This window comes from Cannabis sativa, chromosome 1 (genome assembly GCF_029168945.1).
Source record: "Cannabis sativa cultivar Pink pepper isolate KNU-18-1 chromosome 1, ASM2916894v1, whole genome shotgun sequence".
Classification (NCBI taxonomy): Eukaryota; Viridiplantae; Streptophyta; class Magnoliopsida; order Rosales; family Cannabaceae; genus Cannabis; species Cannabis sativa.
Window position 1 is genome coordinate 33,948,456 of NC_083601.1, and position 23,875 is coordinate 33,972,330.

Consider the following 23,875-nt stretch of genomic DNA (forward strand, 5'->3'; position numbering starts at 1 on the left):
TAATCACTTGTTATATAAAAATGACATAAAATATAATTCCTTTACTTTATTCTTCCACCTATGTTTTTTTTTTCTTTCAATATTGGAAAGTTTTTATTATAGAAAGTTTCTATACAAATAACTTTAATATGGGACTTGAATGAATATTATAATATACAAAGAATAAACATTATTCATAATAAAAATAATTTATTTCCAAAGCAATATCATCTTAAATTCTTAATTACCCTTAATTTTTTGTATAAAGATAAAATCATACTTGGTGAAATCATAGAATAATTGTAAATTCCATAATCTCATTAAACATGTAAATATGTGTATGTATAAATTAATTAATGATCAAGTAAATAATATAAACAAGATTATGTGGAGAGAAAAAACAATAAAATTTTGATATTGTAAGTTAATTGTTTTAATTTAATTATTTTGAATTAATTTAAAGAAAAGTTTATATCTATCTATGTTGATGACTTTACACTAGCTACCAATAACAAATGTATGATTTAAACACATTCAACGAATCAAATTACATATACTATTCACAAATGATAATGTGTAATTAATTTAAAACACATAATTAAAAGTAATGTAATTCTCCCTTAAATTAAAGTATAACTAAACATTCATTCAAAAAAAAAGTATAACTAAACATTATACCAAATATATGATAATTAGAGATTTTAGTTTTCATATTAGTTTAGAGATTTTAGTTTTCATATTAGTTACATGCAAGAAGGTTCTTAGAGCCCATATTTTTTTTTTATTTTGAAAAAAAAAAATTATATTACATTTTTTAGGATTTTGTAAAAACAAAGAAAATTAACAAGTGAGTGGGATATTCACTAACAAGTATTATTATTATAAAAATAAATAAATAAAAATTGGCAACTGAATACGACATAAATAAGAATTTCCTTCATTATCATGAAAAAAACATGGAAAATTAAAAAAAAAAAAAAAATCAATATAGACGAATGGTTTGACCTCTCACATTCCCTTTTCAGGTTTCCTTTTTTTATTTATTTACTCTCATAATAAAATTACACGTAATTAAAAAAATTAATGAAAATTTAAATTCAATAAACAAATAATATGTCGGTAAAAAAGCACATGTTGACTGAGATAGACCATTCCTACGATAAGACACGTGTAATCAAACTATTGGCTAATGAAAACAAAGCGAGTGAAGGCCCACCGTTATGTGAACAGAACCGCGTACACAAAATCAAAGCCCATACGTATACTCAATTAAAACTCTTCTCCGTATATATATGTGTAAAGATTTAGCTGGAAAAGAGAGAAAAAGGGAAACAAAACGTCGTCGTTAGGAGTTTGGGTGGCTCTAGTGGCGGTGGTGGTTGTTTCTCCAATCAGTAATGGCTAACTCTTCTTCTTCTTCAATCTTGTTCTCTTGTTACCCAATTATTCTGATCCTAATTCTCACTTTCTCAGGTATGTTATGTTATTTTCTTTGTTGTGTTTGGTTTCCGAGAATGTGTGGGAAAAAGAGAATTTTGTGTGATTGAGTTGATGGAAAGGAGAAAAGACTCTTTTTTTAGACGAATTTTGTTGTTTCTTACGTTGGGTCTTTCGTGTTTTTGAAAAAGAAGAACTGAAAATTTACTTAACTAACCGACTTTTCAACTTTGCTCTGTTTTACTTCATTTTCTTAGTAACCAAACTGAGCATTTTCATGTATGAGTTTGTTAAGTTTGTTGTCTTTCAACTTTTTCTCAGCTAGAAATTTTTTATCCACCTATCCAAACAGATTTCATCTCAGCTTGAAACTTATTGATCTAGAAATTTTCTCATATTTTCTTTGTGTAATTACTCTGTTTTTCAGCATTTTATTTATGCATTTTTACGTTAAATTTTTCGTCTTTCAACTTTCTTAGCTCGAAACTTATTGATTTAGAAATTTTCTCATATTTTCTTTGTGTAATTCCTCTGTTTTTCTCACTAACCAAACGGAGCATTCCCATATATGAGTTTTACGTAAAGTTTTCTCTCTCAACTTTCTCAGCTCGAATTTCTTTCTTTCTTTTTTTTTTTTTTTTTTTTTTGAAACTTTCTCATCTTTTCATTATTTAATTTCTCTGTTTTTTTCATAACTGAAAATTTTCTCACTAACCAAACAGACCTCTTCCCATATATGAATTTTTTTACGTTACGTTCTCTTTAAAGTTTAAACTTTATCAAAACTAACTAAAAATTTATTACTTTGCTCTGTTTTCCCGTAACTGAAAAATTTCTCATCTTTTCTTTATTTAACAACTACTCTGTATTTTTCGCACTAACCACACAGACCAATTCCCCATATTGCATTTCAAGTTGTTCAACTTTATGTTCAATCAACTAACAAATTTTCTCACTTTTTCTTTCCTCAGCTCCAAAACTTCCCATTTTTCCAAACAGATCTTCATCTCATCACAAAACTTATTAATTTAGAAAGTTTCTCTATCTTTTCTTTGTTTCTTATTTACTCTGTTTTTTCCCACTAACCAAACAGACCCAATTCCCACATATGAGTATTTCACATTAAATTAACCAAACAGAGCATTTCATATAAAACAAACTTATTACTTTTCTGTTATTCATAACTGAAAATTTTCTCACATTTTCTCACATTTCCTTTCTCAGATTCCAGAATCCACGTGGCAAGCATCGGAGTCGGAATAAACTACGGCCAAATAGCAAACAACCTCCCATCACCGTCACGAGTCTCAACCCTTCTCCGATCACTAAACATAACCAGAGTTAAACTCTACGACGCCGATCCAAACGTACTCAAAGCTTTCTCAAACACCCAAACAGATTTCACAATCGGACTCGGCAACGAAAATCTCCAATCCATAGCCAATAACCCAATCAAAGCTCAACAATGGATCCAAACACACCTCTCACCTTACTTACCCCAAACACAAATCACCTCAATCGTAGTCGGAAACGAAGTCTTCAACCTAAACGACACTCAATTAATGTCGTCTTTGTACCCTGCGATGAAAACAATGTACGATACATTAGTCAATTTGGGGCTAAATTCTAGGGTTAGCATAACAACAGCTCATTCATTAACAATTTTATCAAATTCATACCCACCTTCAAATGGTTTATTCAGATCAGATCTAGCTCAATACCTAAATCCAATCCTCAATTTCCATTCACAAACTAAATCACCATTCTTAATCAACGCTTACCCTTACTTCGCTTACAAAGATAACCCTAACGAAGTATCTTTAGATTACGTTCTCTTCCGTCCAAATCAAGGAATGACCGATCCAAATACGAATCTCCACTACGATAACATGTTGTACGCTCAGATCGACGCTGTTTACGCCGCGATCAAAGCCTTGGGACACTCCGGAGTCGAAGTGAGAATCTCCGAAACTGGTTGGCCTTCGAAAGGTGACGAAAACGAAGCTGGAGCTACACCGGAAAATGCTGAGGTCTATAACAGTAATCTTCTTAGAAGAATCGAACAGAATCAAGGTACTCCGGCGAATCCGACGGTACCGGTGGATATTTACGTTTTTGCCCTTTTTAATGAGAATATGAAACCTGGTCCGGCATCGGAGAGGAATTATGGACTGTACTATCCCGATGGTACTCCGGTGTATAACATCGGATTACAAGGGTATCTGCCGGAGCTGGCATTGGATACTTCGTCGTCGTCATCGTCTTCTTCATCGTTCTTTGGTTCAGTTTCTTCTTCTGTTATTATTCATGTAAGAAAATTGGCCTTTTTTAATTTATTTTCTTTTTTTATTTTTCTATTTTTTGTTTATTTTGAATAAATGATAATTTTGATTCAAGTAAGATATTTTATTTAATTTAACTCAATTTTTGTTTGTATTATTTATAAATTTTAATAATATTTTTAGTTAGTTTTTTTTTTTTTTGTAATTTATTACTTTTAAGAAATTTTTTATATTTATACTTTAAAATAATTTTTTTTGTATTTTTATAAAAATCCACATAAAATAATTAATATCTCTATTTTTAATTAATAATTTCGAAGGATAATTAATGTTTTTGTTCTCACAATTTTGATATATATATATATATATATACCATGTCATTGAACTTTTTATTATTCATGTAAGAAAATTGGGGTTTTTTTTTTTTTTTTTTTTACTTTTTTGCATCATCATTATTATTATTATTATTATTATTATTATTATTATTATTATTATTATTATTATTATTATTATTATTATTCATAAACCATTTATTAAAATTGGAGCACACAGAGAGTTTTAACATGTAATAATAAAAATAATCAACTTAATTTCTTTTACTTACTATTTTTATTAATTTAGACACATTTCATTTCTAACTCAGGTTATAAAAAACAGCTACACCACGGTTTTACCGTTTAAAAAATCAGTTTTAAGGTTAATTGCAAACCTAACCAAATTTATTTAGAAAGTTCGGCCATAAAAAATGTTACAAATGTAATAAAATACAGTAATCTGAAAATAGAACGATATCGGTTCTTCATATTAAAAAGTATCTATGTATACATGACAAGGACTAAAAGTAACAAAGATCTTTTTAACCTTGATTTTGATTGCAAATTTTCTCTTTGTTTCATTTTCAAAAAATTCCAAAAGTGGTAGAATAAAGAAAGTGTTTTAGAATATAAAGCTTTTTAGATCATATTGATCATGATATATATTGAGAAAGAAAGCTTAGGAATCACTTGGTTGGAAATTTGGTTTCATATGAAAAAATAAATATATGGTATCTATGACGTATACAACTTTATATAATTATATATATTTATGCAAGAATTGCTAAAAGTTACTATTAATATTTAATTAATATTTTCTTTAGTATTATATTGTTATTGATGTAATTATAGCGGGTTTCATATAATTTTTTTTAAAAAAAAGCTAATTTTTAAAAAATATTACTAATTTATTACTACCTATAAAAAATTTAGGGCACCCTTATGTTATTTATACACATCATTAATCATTGTACCGAGTGGAATATATTGAATGGCCTAACATAAAACTATAATATGTAATAGGCATGTTTGGAAAGTTAATAGGGAATTAGAAATGAGATTATTTCAAAATACACAAAAATAATAAAACAAAATTATAAAATATAGTTGTATGCAATTTTATACATTTTAACATTTGTTATGATTTTATTTACAGAAAATACGATCTTTTGATATATTTTTATATTGTACCCTTGTTAATTTGTTGTTGATTTTTAGTTATTTATATGTTAATTTTTGTTGTTGGTTTGATGTTGTTTTGATGTTATTTTCATGTTACTTTTATGTAGTTTTCTTGTTGATTTTATAAAATACCGTAAAAATATATATATAAAAATATTTGAACGTATAAATATAAAAAAATTACAAAAAAATAATGTTGTGTAATCATCCCATTAGAAAGGAATTATTTGTATTTAATTTTGCATATTTGTTTGACCACGTAATTATATAGTAATTGTGTAACTGGATATAATCGAGAGCACTCGATTATACTCTTCAATTCTCATAACCCTATGAGAATTAAATGTAATTATACTATATAAAAATTATTTTTTTTTATGTAATTATTAATTATTTTGTCAAACAATACTATATTAAAAATAATAATTACACTTACTAATAATTACACATAAACTTTCAACCGAATCAAATAGTGTTAGGGTTTACATACACATATATGTTCTACTTGATTTGTATCAAGCTAATCATTGTATGAATTTAATTATTATTAATATTAATAAATTTTTTTCTAATAGTATTTTCCACTTGCATTCGTGCAAGTGAATCTTTTTATTTCTTTCTTTTTTGAACAAAATTCTTCTTGTCTTAACTTAAGGCTTACAAAAGTCAAAATTAGGTTTCTATCAAAGAAAGAAAAAGAAATCTTTTCTCTTATCTTATCTTCCATTTGATGATGTTTTGAAAAATAACATTTTTCTGTTGTTTCAAAGTTAAATTTGGTTTTACACAAATCCCGTTTGTTGTCGTCTTTCACGAAATATTTGTGACAAAATTACTCAAACTTTTGTGTGTGAGAAGCAACCGTTCAAAATTTTCATTAACGTCAAAATTATTTAAATTTTTTAATATAGCACTCCGCCCCTACTAATTTAGTAGATATTAATTTGCTATCGAAAAATAAAAATAAAAATAAATATTGTAAATGAGTCTTTCATATTTATGGCGAAGTGGCTAATCACAAAGCATTATTATAGCACGATCAAATAGTTTTACTGTCAATGAAAAGCTTCAATATTTTTGTTACATTTATAAAAATTTAAGTAATTTTGCCACCAATATAAAAAAAATTAATTACATACTATTCTTACGAAAACTTGAGTAATTTCACCGCAAATTATCATTATTTTTTTAAAACTAATGTCACTATCTATCTTAATCCAATATTCTTAATTTCTTATGAAAGTTTTTAGACTTCATTAACTCAATCCTTCATGTTATTGAATAGACATTTATTAAGAGCATTATTATTGAGCATTAGTAGTGTCCATACCTTTTATAGTTAGCGTTCCACGATTGATGAGCAATATTCATTAAAAGTTATTTTCTTAAGTTACATGGGACTCGACACTTTATTACACCAATAACAGTATAACACTGAGAAATATACTAAACTCCAATAGTACCTTTTAGTAATTCTCCTATCATAACTTATGAAAATTAAAGTGAAATTGTTTCCACCACATTATTAAATTGATATTTTTCAACAATGGCGATTATTATTATAATTAGCAGCCTAATTAATTAGTGGCTTCATTTTCATAATACATATAATAATGACTAGTTTGACTCTTCAAATTTTGTTGGGTGGTCAAAAACAGATAACTAACACTATTTTATATTATGATATTTTAGAAATATATAATTTTTTCCACTCATATATAAACTTTTCATATAAAAAAATCAACATAAGAATCATGTTTTTGTTTTTTTTCTTTTCTAAGTAAAATAATAATAATAATACTCTATTATAATGTTTGGTGGCTTTCAACATCATGGACCATAAGTATCAAAATCAAAGGATAAATTATTAGAAAAAAAAAACCAACAACAAAGGATAAGATTTACAGATGGCTCAATACACTTTATTATGTGTGAATGTTTAGACTAGTCTAATTTTGTTACCAAATTAGTGAACATAATGACCAAATAAATAAATTATTATATATTATTAGATAATGGATTTTATTTGTTAGAGGATGCATTTTGTTCACTTCATAATTATTAAATTATAATTTAACTGATCGAACGATTATTAATATCTCAAATCAAATTTATAATATAAATATAATTTATTATTATTTTTATATATAAATATAGGACAAGATTATAGTAAGACTTAGCAACAGTTCCTTACCGCTAGAGATTTTTTTTTACCATTGATTTTAGATTATGCGGTTATTATGATATAAGGTGTATACTCTTACGATAAGATTGCTTGTATACAATTAAAACTTTATACATATTATAAAAATATTTAATAATATATTTATTTTTTTAAAAAAATAAAATAATATTAATAATTAAAAAATTTATTATTTTTTTAATTTGAATTATTATTCTTTTAAAAGTTAATTTGAATTGTAAGTATTTATTTTCAAAATTAATTTTACTTACGAAATTTACTATCGATCAATGTTTTTATACTATTAGTTAACTATAACAAAATTGATTACTTAAGTACTTTTACCACTAATTTATTTACATACATAGTTCTACCATAATTATCTTTTAAATTATTTTGCTTTAATATTTTATAAAATTATGTAGTAATATTTTTATTTGAAATATTTTATTATTTTTTTTTTATCAAAAAAGATATTTTCTATTAATATAATCAAGACAATTATATCCACAAGGGATTTTTCTTTAAAAGAAAAAAATTTACAACTCTTTTACATTTTTAAGAACAATTCTATTTATGCTAGACAACTTCTTGTAAGTGTTGTTGTTGAGCTCAAAAAACTTTTTTAATTTTCCAAAAAAGATTAAATCTATTTTTGAATCTTTCTTTAATGTCACTATCTATACAACTTGGATTCACATTTTTTCTTATTTATACACAAATTTTAATTTATTGTAAATATCATTAATTGCACTTGTTAATATACTCTTATGAACATTATATAATTTTTATGATACTTTTTAATATATATTTTTTTAAAAAAAATATCTGTGTTTTTTTTCAATTGCAACAAAAAAAAAAAAAAAACAAAGCTTATCAACTTGAAGCAACAAAAAAATAAAAATAAAAAATAAATCAGTCCCAAAAAAAAATTGCTTTTGTATGGTGGTGTGGTACACTGTGCGGACTGTGTGAATATATTTTATATAAAAAAAAGTATTAAAAATTTGATTTAAAATAAAAAAAGTATTAAAATAGTTCGGGGAGAATTTTTAACGGTCAAAAAAGTTCAGAGAGCACGATTTATTACATGTCAAAATTCAGGAGGAAAAATTACTAATTAGCCTAAATTAAATAATGGGAATATATTCTGCTACAACTCTTTAATGGGATAATATCTACATTTCACTTTTTCTAATTTTCCATTAGTTTAATTTACTTCCCCATAATATGAGGACAAAACCATAGTTCCTACCCTAGGTTTTCCCTATAAATATATATTATGTTATCTTGTTACTTATTAATTATTATCAAACAAGATGAGTAGATGTATAATTTTTACATTGAGAAACACCTACTCTTTCTGGAAGATATTATCTTTATATTTTATTTTATTTATTATTTTTTTTAATAAAAATCATAAGATCTATTAATTAATAAATTCGTTCAAAATAATAGAATGCACTTTAGAGGAATAATCTTCCAACTGTAGCACACGACTTGTAGAGAAACAAGAGTCTCTTGCCAAGCAATGAGCCAACTTATTTGCATATCGTTTTACAAAATACTAATTGTGAAGGCATAAAATACTGCTCTAAATCGATTGGACACACACCAAGCTATCTGTTTCCAACATGACTCTATCCCGCGAATGAGTTGTAATCCAACTCAATGCTTCTTTAATATCTATTATCTCAGCAATTACAGGTTGAATACATCAAATCTTCCCCTTCTTGAATGTTTTTACCATAGCACCATGATGATTCTGAGCTACACAACCCATCCAAAAGACAAGACTCCAACTAGAAAAAACTAAAAGGAAAAGACTAAAAAATCATGTCAAAAGACAAGACTAATGGAAAAACTAAGGTGGCGTTTGGTAACACTTTTTTAATCAGTTTTCTGTTTTTAAAAGTGAAAAAGTGAAAATATTTTTAAAAAACATGTTCTATAAAACTGATTTTACTTTTCAATTTTATAATTAAAAATCAAAATTTTAAAAACAAAAAAAAAAATCACTATCAATATTTTTTTAAACAGTTTTTTTCTTAATTAATCTTTTGAATTACAACCAGACCCGGACCAAAATCCCCTCCTGACGGCCTTGGCGCTGAACCCAACTTCTGACCTGAACCCGAATCCAACCCAGGATCTTGACCTGACTTAAATAAAATCAAAAAATAAAAATAAAAATGAACTTTACAAAACACACTTTTGTTTTCTTTTTTTAAAATTGAAAAAGTTACAGAACGTATTTTTGTTTTTTAAAAATAAATTTTTAAAAACAAAAATTTTACTTTCATTTTGTGATTAAAAAATTAAAAAACAAAAGTGTTACCAAACGACACCTAAATTAGTTTCAACACATAAACACGATCACAGCATTAAAATTAATTAAAAATGAACTTATAATTCTAACCCCGTAAAAACATTAATTGGAATTAAAATATTTATATTTTATTTAGATTCAACTAAAAAAATAACAAAAATGTTTATTAGAAAACTTAAGGGTTAAATTCAATAAAATTAAATAATAATAAAAAAGAAACTATAGATAAATTCAAAATTCAAAAGAAGTACATATAATTTTTCCTTCACAAAATTAATATCTATGCAAAATATCTATTGGTTATATATATTTATTTGTAGCCACATAAATATTTTTTTCCTTCTCTTTTTAGAGAAAATCAATATATAGATTCTATGAAAAATATCTAATATAGTAAGGCACATTATATATAATGACAAAAATAGTAAAATTTGATTGGAGGACTATTTATTGATATATTTAGATATAGGCACACTACTTTCTTTCTTTTTTATGTCAGCATGAATTTCACCTCAAAATAATGAAAGAGATAATAATAAAGCTTTTAAAAAGTGTATATGAATTGATGATATAATAATAGTGACCCTCTTTGTCTTTGGTCCCATTATTAATTATTGTCCCTTTCATTTTCATCACATATTTTTTCAGATAAAAATTTATATTTGTATATATACATATATAATAATAATAATATCTGTTTTGTACAGGCTATTTATGTTGAAAAAGTTGGTCTTGCTTGATTTATTGTATGTTGATTTTCTTTTTAATTAAATTATATAAGTGATTTATAACATCATTTGTCTATTATATTTGCCATCATCAACACCAAAGTTACAACAAGAGCAATTTTCTCTTAACTTCCATGAAGATGGAAAAAGAAAACTTATTAAAACAAAAATTAATTAATAAATTAAAAAATAAGACATATTTGCAGTAATAATACTTAAATTTGTTCGATTGTTACACATTAAACTCAATTATTTTTCAATAAATACCATTTTAATTCTATATTTTACAAAGTTATTAATTTAACATTCCATTTTATTAAATAACAAATTAAACTTTATATTTTTTAAAATTATACACAAACAAAATAATCTCCTAACTCAATTTTTGTTTATTATTTTTTTTTAATATAACCAATCTAAAATTAATTTCTAACACCATAAGATACCAAGTAATATAATTAATCTAATTTTAGAAAATAAAAAGTCTTCAAAATAGTGCCTACTCCTTTTTTTTACGGTAATAATACATAATACATAATGTTAATATTTTGTTACAATTAAGTACAAATCATTAAATTTTGTTCTTAAAACAATAACATGGCAACATATATTTTAATACATTTTTATTTAGTTTATACTTCATAAATATTTTTGTTATATATGAAAATATAAAGTTAATACTCACAATAAATATGTAAATAAATACTACTTTGAACCCTATATTTTGTAAAAATTACCAAATAAATCCTATATTTTGTTAAATAACAAAATAAATCTTGTATTTTCTAAAATAGTAAAAATAAAACCCTAAGCTTAATTTTTAACAATTTTTTTTTTAATATAACCAACCTGAAAAACAATTCCTAAAAAGAATTGATACCGAAAATATAAACAATTTTATCATAGTATTTTTAAATCAAATTATAATTAACTTTTATTTTAACAAAATATCAATTTAAGATCCTACTAGTATCATTTTAAAAAAATACAAGATCCATTTTATGTCAAATTAATAACTTTTGCAAAATACAAGATCTAAATGATATTCCTAAATATTTAAAGAGATCGAGTAAATATCCAAAGGACTAGGGGTGGGCATCCGATCCAATCCAACTTTTTTTTTCTCATCCGATCCAATCCAATTAGTAATTGGATTTGGAAAATCATCATCCGATCCAATCCAATTAGACCTCAAAATCCAATCCAATCCAATCCAATCCAATCCCTAATTGGATTGGATCGGTTTTTTAATTGGATATCCAATTACACATCTAAATTTCAATATTAACTTAAAAATATAAAGAAAAATACGTAAAAAACTAAGTATCATTTTTTATTTAAGTTTAATACTTCATAAATATACTATTCTTACAAGTGTATTGTAACTAAAAGTTTTAAATAATCAAAACAACAACATTTTTAAGTAATAAAATAGAACAAAACATCATGAAAATAAATACACTAAACAATTAAGTGTTACAAATTCAACATACAAAAAAAATGTAATAAAAATATAATAAATATTTATTATATTTTTTAATATTTGTTATTATATAAATATTTTTTTAATATATATATAAATGTAATTGGATTGGATCGGTTTTTAATTGGATTTTGAGATTGACATCCAATAACCGATCCAATCCAATTAGAATCCAACTTTTAGCATCCAATCCAATCCAATTGTAATTGGATATCCAACTTTTTGTAATTAGATTGGATTGGATCGGTTCGGTTCAATTGGATTGGATGATGCCCACCCCTACAAAGGACCATTCCAAAATACATTTTTGCCTAGATAAAAATATTTTCAAGCAAAAAAGCTTCCTAGTTCGAGATAACTTTGTCCAAACCCTAAAATGTCCAATTTCATCCCATTATGTTATACACAAAACATGCCCTGAATGAATTCAAGAATTTTTAAAAATCAAATTTGTTTCATCAAATATTTTTATAAATATTAATTGAATCCGATATGAGGAATTTGTCCTTCCAGTTTCTTTTTTATCGACTTCGATCTCAAAATGTTTTTAACACTGAGATTATCATTTTTATTTTTCGGCGTTGTGATCTTCTTCCACTTTCTTTTAATTCCGGGCCATACACCGAAAAAAATACTAAACCATGAGTTCTTGCATCTCTATATTATTGCTTTCGCCATAACAACAACACAAATAATACTACAAAAAACAAAATCCTCTAACGAGCTCATTATCGATCGAATCAAACATTACCTTCTCAAATCCGAACTCTTATCTAAGGTATTGTAATAGAACTCTCCAACCCTGAAATCGAACAAAAAGAATAAACACAATTAGTTGTTTTTTAAAAGAACAAAATATAACTCTCACCAGGGCTCCATAGACATAACCGAATCAAAAGTCGTGAAAATAAAGCGATCCTATTCCTACCATGCCGTGGAACTAACTCTCGGCCTTCTTTCCCAAGTCTGACCCTCGTTCCTGTTTTCCATCTTGTGAAATCCTATATACATAGAATGCCCCCACTGCTCCGCTGCATGAGAAAATGAAGTATTGGATTTAAACATTTCAGAAGCAACAGACCAAGAAAGTGGCGGTAGCATATTCAGTGGTACGTTACTAAATGACTGAACAAGTAACCACAACCCGGAATCTGAATGGCATAAACAGTTGAAACGTATCCAGAAAAGTAATGGCAAGAGCTCCGTATATTATGAATTAAGGTTGGGTTTGGTTGGAAGGATTGAAAACAAAGAAATAGAAATGAAAACTGCTCCTTTCCATTCCATTCAATTTCGTTACTTCCAACCAAACACAACCTAAGAATATGATGAAAGCAAAGCAAACAAATCTAACATATTGAATCATTGATAGGTGTCAATATTACAAGAAAATAACCTGATAAATGCCGTTAAAACACTGATAATTGATGGTCTCTGCAAGAGAAAAAAAGAAGATAAATAGTAAATTTTAGAAGCATGGAATGGAAATACCTTCAATACAAGTTTGTATATGAATGCGATATATATCTAGAACTGTAAAAACTTCTTACCTGTGCTAGCAAGCGTACCTCCCTCAGGAAAAGTATACTTGCAATAACTGCCACATTAAAATCAATATTAATCAAGACTGTCTAAACAAACGTCAGCTGAAACACACCGAAAACTCAGATAACAAAACAAGTATTACACAGAAATAGTATATATACTAACCCAGTTGCCCTTTAAGAGCTAAAGAAGATTGTTTTCCTTTGTTATGTGATCTTAAACTAATTACGCTTAAAGCCAGAAGAGAACCACCGAGAATAACACCAAACCTAATGGCGGCTGTACTTCCCGTTACCATGAAGCCGAGAAAGCCACCAATAGAAAGAACTAAACCTGCATACACGAAAATTGAATAATGTCTTCTGATCATTTTGTCTTAATTCATAAAATAGTTTCGTTAGCACCTGAAGTATTATAAGATAAGATCCTAATATAGTTTTTATTTTATAGTATTTGAATGAAATTAATTTAGTCGATTTAAATATTTAGTATTTAGGCTCGATCGAAATGGGAACTATAGTATTCATTTTTATGCTAATGTCAATGAAAAACAAGAAATAGTTTTTCCCAAAATACAGACAAATGGAAGTTTAACTCCTAAAGCTTTCTTGTGTCGAAATGGTACTTCCTGTTACCGGACGCATTGACTTAGCAAGAGGTTTTATTGTAAGTTAACATACCATACGGTATCCCAACTCGGAAGTCGTGGATTTTCGAAATGTCACTCAGATCATCAGTTGATGAAGTGAACGTTTCCACAATTTCCTTAACTTCAGGAGATTGTTCTGCAGCTGTTGAAAGATAGTCTTTGCCATCTTCACTAATTTCTTTTACGATCTCACTCAAATCATCCTTTGCTTTATCAGCTTGTATCTTCAACTGTTCTGATGTTTCTTTCAGAATAACCAACGCTTTCTTAGAGTATACCTCGTATGCTTCCTGAGATACACTCTGAATCTTTAAAGCTTGTTCTTTAAAGGAAGCTAATGCCTCTCTCCAAGCTTCCTGAGATTCGTCAGCTCCCAGTTTTATATTATCCTTTTCGTTCTCCACTTCAATTTCCGAATGCTTCTGGAAATATTTACAATATTAATGTCACGAAGCAACCTTATTCAAAGACGAGGAAATTGGAATGAATGAACGTGTACACTAATGCACCATAATGTGCTTAATATCATCAAAATATTAAAAAATGTTTTATTTATTTAAAATGCTACACCGTGCACAAACGAAATCAACGCCTATTCCAGAAGAAAACACATTTGATTAATTTAAGACAAGAAATTTTAAATACATTGATCAATTATAATAAACAGAAAGAAATTCAATACACATATATGAAAATCAAGATTTGCCCTGACAAAAGTTCGGTTTCATCACAGTGTTCAACCCTTCAGCATATACACTATCATCAATAACAAGAAGAAAACTGTCCATTGTTCAAAAAAAAACGACAATAATTTCAACATATACATGGCAAGCATTAAACCATAAAACCGCCAATTAAATTTCACACTCAAAAATTAAATAGCGATAAAAACCTCAAAATTATCGGCTTACAGAATCCTCGTGCGAAGCGGCAAAGACAACCAGCTGTCGAGTCGAGGAACCTTTTCGATGTAGTGAAATTGAAGCAGAGGCTAGTCCTCTGGTTGGTGCAGCAAACAGTCGGCAACTGTGAGCTCTTCCAAGTGGATCGAAACACAAAGAAGACGGCGAGGAACGCAAAGCCATTGGAGCCGCTTTCTTCAAAGAGAGCCAAGAACCGGTGTTACAGCTAGGGTTTAATAGCGAAAGTGATTCCATCGTCGAACTCATTTTCGCTATTGCCTATAATTTCAGTTACTGTTCAGGGAAATATAAGAGAAAAACTAGTAAAAAAAAACATTTTTTTTTATCTAGTTTCAAATTATTCAATGAAGCATTGTCTATTTTGCTTCTCCTATTAAAAAACAAGATAAAAATTTGAAACAACTACAAACTAATATCATTCTCTCCAATAAACAAATACAACATTGTTCCAACAAGTAACTTCGAGCATTTCCGACCATGCTCTCTAAACAAACTCCTTAGCTAAAGTAGAGAGTGAGCCTTGAAGAAAATGAGCTCCCACCATACAAATAAATAGCTCTAAGAATGGATAGGGAGCTCCCTACTTTTTCAACGATTTTCAAAACAAACGGATTAAAGTTCTGAAGTAACATCTACGACCAACATGTGCAGCTCCATTAGCATCTCAACATTATTAAGTGAATCTAATCAAATGTACTTACTACATTTTTATTATTTTATTAAACTAATTACAATTTAACAAATTCAAATCATTAAAATATTATTAAAATAATCATGAGAGGATAATAATTGGAGTAACATTATGAAAAATGACTCTCCATTTTAATATTTTACCTAAAAAAATAAATACAGAATCGCCCTTAGAGATGTTCTTAATTGTATGACTATTTGTAGTTAAAATAATTCCAATTCAAATTGCCTAGCTTAGCTATAGAATCACTTCATCATCAACACCAAGATATATATAATTATCCTAAAATTATAAACACAAAATAAAATATTTGTAAAAGCAATACAATAGCATGCAAATGATATTGATTCACAAACGAAAATCAGAAAAATTTAGAAAGTTTGGGCAGTGAGTGAAGTAAGTATATATAGTACCTGAAGTAATTGTGTTAACAGCCAATGATTGAAACGGAATTCCTACTCTTCTCCGATCTCCGATCAGAACGAGGTTGATGATATTTCTAGGGTTTACAGAGAGAATCGAAGAAAGGACAAAAAGAGTGATAGAGTGAGAAAGATTGAGTAAGGGAGAGAGCAAAGAACAATGTGACCAAGTAACTGGGCTTGTGCTTAGGCTTGGGCTTGGTCTTGGGCTTGGCTTCTCATATTGGGCTAATAATAGAGGTCTTTCTGATTTAATTTCTGAGGAAATTATACTCTATACCCTTTTTATGTTGTCCTCTTTCATTTTTACCCTCTTTTTTAAAGTTTATCATTTTTGCCTCTTTTTTTAAACATTGTACCAATTTTGCCCTTGTAATTTCAAGATACTCTCCATGTGACTCTCTTATGTCTGGGTATTTTGGGTACAATACACATAAAAAGAGGTATGTTTCAAATAAATATAAAATTAGAGGCAAATTTGGTTAATTGATTAATAAAATAGGCATTTTTCAACTTACCCCTAATTTCTGGGGTAAGTTGAAAAATCTCTTTTATTCATCAATTAATCAAATTTACCTCTAATTTTATATTTATTTGAAACATACCTCTTTTTATATGTATTGTACCCAAAATACCCTTACATAAGAGAATTACATGGAAAGTATCTTGAAGTGACAGTGGCAAAATTGGTACAATGTTTAAAAAAAAAGGTAAAAATGATAGATTTTAAAAAAGAAGGTAAAAATAAAAAAGGACAATATAAAAAGAGTATAGAGTGTAATTTCCTCTTTAATTTTTTGGATAATTTCAAAAAATATACAAAAATAACAAAAAAAAATTATAAAAATAGAGTGTACGGAATTTTTAACATTTTTATGAATTTTTAGATTTTATTTATACAATATATAATTTTTTGGGTGATTTTACAATGCACCCCCTTAAAAGGGATGTACTGATACACCCTTAACTTGTTTCGGCCTCGAAAAAAATTTTTTAGTCTAATTTTTTTTCATATTCACGTACGTTATAACTATTTAAGATAACCTACAAAATTTTGAGAAATTCCGAATAATTTACAATATAGAAAATTATGTTCAAACAGTTTATTTTACACGCGTATAAAATAAAATAGTCACGCGTGCAATATACTGTTTGAACGTAGTTTTCGGCGTGTTAAACTTTTTCAAATTTCTTAAAATTTTGCAGGATGTCTTAAATAACTATAACGTACATGACCATGAGAAAAAATTTGACTAAAAAATTATTTCAGGTGTTAAAACAGATAAGGGTGCATCGATGTATCCATTTTTTTGTGTATATTTATGTTGTACTCTTATTATTATTTTATTAGATTTTTGTTATTTGTATATTGTTTTAATGTTATTTTCTTATTAATTTCATATATTTTTTTTTTTGTATATTTATAGAATACCATAGAAATATATAAAAAAAAAAAACTTTGAGCATAAAAATGTAAAAAAATTTACAAAAAATATTATTTTATGTAATTATTCCTTAATTCTTGGAATATTTTTATAATACCAACAACTTAAAACAATTATAAGAATATGATTGTACAAAATTTTGAATATTTTTACTGTTTAGAACCATAAAATTATCTATTACGGTTGTACAAATTTTAAATATTTTTCTTGTTAAATACAAGTGAAATAACAGTTGGAAAGATTTTATAATAGAGCTCTTTCTAATTTAATTCTTGGAATATTTTAACGACTAAATCCTTCCAACTATCATTTCACTTGTACTTAACCATCTAAATTTAAATTCTTGTAATATAACTCTTCAAACTACTAAAACGTTAAATATTATCTATTACCAGCAAATATTACATGAATACTCTTATACACGAAGGAAAGACGATATTACATTACAAAATCCAAAGCCAAAACTCATTAGATCATATTATATTATATTAAATTGAATTATATAACATGTTTATATAATACTATCTTAAACTTTAATGTTTTAATGTTAATACCAATGTATAGTTTTACATAAAATACAATTTAATATAATATTGTCCAATACAATACGGTATAATACGGCATACCAAACGAACTCTAAGAGAATTTTGATGAGTATTTTTACAAAGGTGAAGAGCAGAACACAGATTCAATTCAAATTGACTCAATAGAACAAACATGATTTGTCATATGACAGAATATGCATGTAAATGCAAAATCAGCTTTCTTTGTCAGAATTTTTGTTGGGATTTTCAGTTTCACATGACTGATATTAAGAACTCAAAACATAGAACAGATAAGAAAAGAAGAAACAAATGAATATCCAAAGCATTAATTTCTAAAGAGAAAAAAAAAGTTGAACATAAGTGTCTGTGAATTCCATGACATTTCCACGAAAAGAGAAGGTAACGGTAACAATTTCAAGCCATTATCTTGGCCGATCTCACGTAGAGACTATCGACCACCTTGCCAATGTTGGTTAATGTTTCCAACGTGGCCGGGTATATGGCATCAGTCTTGCCATCTTCAAAAATTACTAGGCACCCAGCACCTTGGTCCAAAGTCCCTGCAAATTTTTTGTCCAAAATCATTTGAGATAACTTCTTCTCTACGTGATCAATCGGAAGTTCAATCAACTCAGCGATATGCCCAATCTCAACTCGCGAGAACGGCTCTATCAGCCTGCACAAATTCTGCTCCAAGAGGGTGTCGTAAAGCGATGAAAGGTGTCGATGAACAATGGGATCTTCTGATAACTGACCCTTGAAATCCCCAAGGGCAGTCTCAAAAAGCTTCAAAGAGCGTTTTGAGTAGGCTTCGGCCACTGCTTTCATGGCATCCAACTCAGGCCCAACATACTGCAAACCTGCTTTTGATGATATTACTCCTGTAACATCATCAGCCTGGTTCACCATGATTTTACATAGAAGCATATACTTAAGGCTATACACAGCCCTACTATCTTCTAAAGCATTAAATGCTTCGAAAGCTTCAAAGAAGTAACTGTACGCTGTTTTGTAGTCCTTCTCCTCGGCGTGCAGGATTCCACTCTGCAAATCAATAGTTCCCTGCTGAGCTGGGGGAACATATATGGCATTAGCTGCTGTTCTAGCAGCTGTGAGGGCAGCTTTCGCCTTAGGAAGATTCCTAAGGGAGAAATGGAGCTTACTCTCCAATAAATCTATGTCAACAAGCAAAAGCTTGTCATCCAATCTTCTAACTTCCTTCACCAAACCCGAAAGAAGGTTTAGGGCCTCTGAGTACTCCTTGCTCTCCATCAAAAGAGCTGCAAGCCTGGCCTCCACTCGCTGTCGAAGAAAAGTCCTTTTCTCGTCACGAGTCCACTGGACCATTTCTTTGCAGAGAGAAATCTGAAGCACTGCTGTGCCTGGTATCTTGGCCACTGTATCAATGATTCCGCGAACAATTTTCGCAGTTTTGGCCTTGGGAATCAAGTTAAAGAAAGGCCTCAGTTGAGTTAGAAGGTTTCTGAGGTCCTCAGCCCGGTTTTCTTGCCTGAGAAGATCTGAAAGATTTGTGATTGCCTGTTCCTTTATCCGCAGAGCATCAGAAGATGATGATGGGTTTTCAAGAATTTTATAGAGAATAGAGATGGCTTCAGATGGAGCCTTGGCTTCTAAAGCCTGAGCAATCGAATCGGCAGTGGCTGGAAGATATGATGAAGCCATTGCTACTGCTTTGAATTCACTTGAACTGCGATGATAAAGAGATAACGTACAAAATAATTGAAATTAACAAAACTATAATGATTAGAAAATAGATCGAAGAAATTTTGGAGTAATTGGAGTAACATAACTCTATTTTAATATTTTAGCTAGAAACAATATTTGTAGTTAAAACAATTCCAATTCAAATTGCCTAGCTTAGCTACAAACACTTCATCATCAACACCAATACATATATGCATAATATTTATAATCATCCCAAACGTATAAAGATATGGTAAGAACAATACAAATAGCATGGAAATGGGATCGATTCACAAATCAAAATCAGAAAATTATGAAAGTTTGGATAGTGAGTGAAGTAAGTACCTGAAGTAATTGTGTTAACCGGCAATTGATTGAAACGGAATTCCTACTCTCCTCCGATCTCCGATCAGAACGAGGTTGGTGATATTTCTAGGGTTTACAGAGAGAATCGAAGAAAAGCCAGAGAGAGATTGAGTAAGGGAGAGAGCAAAGAACAATGTGACTAAGTAACTGTGCTTGGGCTTGGGCTTGGGTTTGGGCTTTGGCGTGGGCTTCTTACAGTGGGCTAATATAGAGTTTAAAGGGGGAAGTTGAGGAGTACCCTTTTTTGTATTAGTTAACCAAAAATACCTCTCCACATTAGATTTGATTGAAATGGGAAATTTTATTTACACCCCAAAATTTTCTAAAGGCACCCCATTTTAATAATTTTTATTTTATATAAAATTTATATCTTTAATTGTACTAAATTTTTTTAACCTTTTTTTTTTCAATTCATATTCTTAAAAAATATACCTATCAAACAAAAATAAATTATATTTTAAATATTATGAGAAAAAAATTAAAATAAAAAATTATATAAAATTTTCTTAGAAAAAAAAAAAATATATACATGAGTTAGAAAAAATTATGAAAATAAAATCAAAATAAGTATTGAAATTAACATAAAATAATGTGAGAAAAAAATTTTAAAAAAATATTAAGAGTAATTTTTAAAAATTATTTAAGTTTATATTTTTTTTTAATAATAGGGTGTACTTATCATTTTGTGGGGTGTAAATAGAACTCCCCGATTGAAATATACCCAGTTTTACAAGTGCATTACCTAATATGCCCTTCACACAAATCACATCCATAGCCATTAACATCCCAACGGAACTCTAGATTCTGCCATCTCTTGCCCTCCCAACGTACCCACCATTGCCAGCATCCCTCTGCCTCCTCCGCCAGGCCATCAACACTACACATCGATAATAACAACCACATCAACGCTACACATCGACAATCACAGCCGCCAGCATCCCTCTGCCTCCTCCTTCTATTTGAATGTATGTAACTTTGTCTTTAGCTTTCCTTTTCAAAATTTGTATTAGTTTCTCTCTTTAGTTCTAGTTTCTCCACTCTCCAATTTTTTTTTTGTTTGTTTGTATTGCCTTTGTACATATTTATATATACTACATAAATTTGTGTGTTTATTAGGATCATTATATAACAATATAATGCCTTCTAAATATTTGTTTGTTGAAATAACTCATAGAAAGTTCTCTTCTTTCTTCATAACTCCACACCAGTTTTTCAATGGCATAATATGCAGTTAATGATCTAACTCGTCTAGCTAGTTATTGTGAAAATAATAATGGGAAATCCATAAGAATAATAATGGGAAATCCATAAGAATAAGACTTTTTGTGTGAATGTGAGTGTGTGTTTTGAATATAAGACTATGACAAAAACGATATAGTTGGGGAATACATGATCTGTGTGCACGCCTAATACATCCATATAAAATTATTTTCATGGATTCATGAAAATTATAGAAAAAAAATGATTGCAAAGCCTACGAAGATAGCAGTGAAGCTCGTGGAGCCTCCTATAGGCAGATATGCCTGTGAAGCTTTTAGAGAAAATTAAGAAGAATATCACATTAGAACATAAATAGAGATTGTGAATGGAAGGGGTATAATGGGAATAAAAACTGAAAAAGAAGGTATAAGTGAGAAAATTTAAAACTAAAGGTAAAAACAAGAGAGTCTAACTTAAAAAGGGTACAGGATTTAATTTCCTCGAGTTTAAATCTGATTTGATTTGGGATAAGTTGAAGAATACATTTTTTTTTTTATCTATTAATCAAAAATACTATCATATTATATTTCATTAAAATCTATCTACTTTTGTGAGTGAGTTGTCTAATATACTCACCCCTCCATTTAAGTGTAGCACATGATTTATATTAATTTAAGGAATATAATAGGAACATCATATATAAAAGTGGGTATATCTCAATAAATATAGAAATGAGAGTGAAAATTAAAATAGATAAAGTAAAATGGGTATACAATACAATTTTCTCACTTTTAATTTTGGGATGATTTCAAAAAAAAAAAAAACGAAAAATAACCAAAAACAAATTACAAAAATACGGTCTGTACGGAATTTTCAATATCTTAGATTTTTTGAAACAAATATTTTATATTTTATTTACATAAACTACAATTTTTTTATATTATATTCTTGTTATTTTGTTATGGGAAATTTAATTTTCTATGCATTTTTTATACCTAAATTTGTTCCCCAAACTAATAGGTATAACTATTGAAAAAATGGGTACACTTTTCCCTAAACCCTAAAATACCCCTCCCATTTTTCTTAACCTCTCTCTCTCTCTCTTCCTCCTTTCTCTCTCAAAATAAACCCAAAACCCACAAAGCCTCCACGCCGAGCCACCTCCTCCACCGCACAAAACCCACGCCGATCCACCTCCTCCACCGCACAAAACCCACGCCGATCCACCTCCTCCACCGCACCGCTCGACCGCCGCAACCACCGCACCGCTCGACGCCGTGACCACCATGAAAACAGACCAAAACAAAAACCCACGCGCGATCGGCCACCTCCTCCACCACGAACCCATGTCTATCGAACCACCGGGTCCGATGCAGTCCGATTCAGACCGATGCTCCATGTGAATGGGTTGGGGAAGACGAAGACCCGATGGGTCCGATGGGGACCCACCCGATGGGGTCCGATGGCACCCGATGCTGAGTCTGATGGGGTTGGGTCCGATGCTTGTGTTGAGTGATTTTTCAAAAAAATTGTGTTGGGTACGATGCTTGTGGAGTCAGATTTGAATGAGGAGGTACTGTGGGAATTGAGTAAATATTGTCCTATTTTACCAATATAGGCTATTTTAGGTTTAAGGAAAAAATTTCCCCTTAATGTAAGGATAAAAAATCAAATTTTCCTTTGTAATTGATTTTTAGTTATGTGTCAATTATTTTTTATATTATTTTGTGTTATTCTTATGTGTTTTTTTTTTCTTGTATTTTTATAAAATACCATAAAATATTTAAAAAAAAAAACTTTGAACATAAAAATGTAAATTATTTTACAAAAATTAGTGTTGTATGTAATTATCCCTTTAATTTTTGAGATATTTTCATAAATACCTAGCAAAATTAAAACAATTACAAAAATGAGGTTTATTGAATTTTGAATATTTTTAAAATTTATTATGTTTTTATTTACAAAGTATGAACTAATAATGTTCTCGTTCTCATGTTGTTTTAATATTGTAATTTTGTTATTTTCTTAAAGATTTCAAATAGTTTAAAGTATTAAAAATAAAGTTTATGATATTTTAATTTATTGTACATGTTAAAAAAAAATTCAAAGACAATAAACTATTCTTAATCTTTTAAAATTTTATTGTGATGATGTTTTAACATAACAAACATATTAAATGAAAAGAAATATTTCAACACTTTCTTAATAAAGAAATTGTTATAGAAGATTCTAATCAGTGCACTCAGAATAATTTTACGGTTTATAAGTTTTTATTTACACAACTACGAACTATTTATATTTTCATATTATTTTTGTGTTGTAATCTTGTTACTTTTTTTTAAAAAAAAAATAAAAATTGAAAAGTTTATAGTATCGAAAGTAAAGTTCCTAATATTTTAATTTATCGTGTGTATTAAAAAAAATTCAAATTTATTTTCAACATCTAAATTTTCTAGAATTTTTTAAAAA

At 28.3% G+C, this 23,875-nt stretch overlaps 3 protein-coding genes across 7 annotated transcripts; 1 reads left to right on the forward strand and 2 right to left on the reverse strand.

Annotated features, from left to right (window-relative positions):
• The first annotated feature begins 1,271 nt into the window (after positions 1–1,271).
• LOC115706240 (glucan endo-1,3-beta-glucosidase 14) lies at positions 1,272–3,893 on the forward strand. The gene is made up of 2 exons (XM_030633822.2): positions 1,272–1,452; positions 2,641–3,893. The coding sequence occupies exons 1-2, from the start codon at positions 1,377–1,379 to the stop codon at positions 3,792–3,794; spliced, it is 1,230 nt and encodes a 409-aa protein (XP_030489682.1). The 5' UTR covers positions 1,272–1,376; the 3' UTR covers positions 3,795–3,893.
• Positions 3,894–12,350: 8,457 nt separating this feature from the next.
• On the reverse strand, positions 12,351–16,309 carry LOC115706245 (protein FATTY ACID EXPORT 3, chloroplastic). 5 transcript variants are annotated; one of them, XM_030633833.2, is made up of 8 exons: positions 16,138–16,309; positions 15,022–15,306; positions 14,142–14,529; positions 13,627–13,794; positions 13,467–13,513; positions 13,313–13,350; positions 12,845–12,947; positions 12,351–12,718 (listed from the first exon to the last, which is right to left on the reverse strand). In XM_030633833.2, the coding sequence occupies exons 2-7, from the start codon at positions 15,277–15,279 to the stop codon at positions 12,857–12,859; spliced, it is 990 nt and encodes a 329-aa protein (XP_030489693.1). In that variant the 5' UTR covers positions 15,280–15,306; positions 16,138–16,309; the 3' UTR covers positions 12,351–12,718; positions 12,845–12,856. The 5 variants fall into 5 exon arrangements, with proteins under 5 accessions (XP_030489693.1, XP_060969265.1, XP_030489690.1 ...); XM_061113282.1 differs by having other exon boundaries at positions 15,022–15,291; positions 16,138–16,297; XM_030633830.2 differs by having other exon boundaries at positions 14,142–14,532; positions 15,022–15,291; positions 16,138–16,297.
• A 2,131-nt stretch (positions 16,310–18,440) lies between these two features.
• On the reverse strand, positions 18,441–20,440 carry LOC115706244 (26S proteasome non-ATPase regulatory subunit 11 homolog). Its single transcript, XM_030633828.2, has 2 exons — positions 20,186–20,440; positions 18,441–19,844 (listed from the first exon to the last, which is right to left on the reverse strand). The coding sequence occupies exon 2, from the start codon at positions 19,817–19,819 to the stop codon at positions 18,551–18,553; it is 1,269 nt and encodes a 422-aa protein (XP_030489688.2). The 5' UTR covers positions 19,820–19,844; positions 20,186–20,440; the 3' UTR covers positions 18,441–18,550.
• Positions 20,441–23,875: the final 3,435 nt, after the last annotated feature.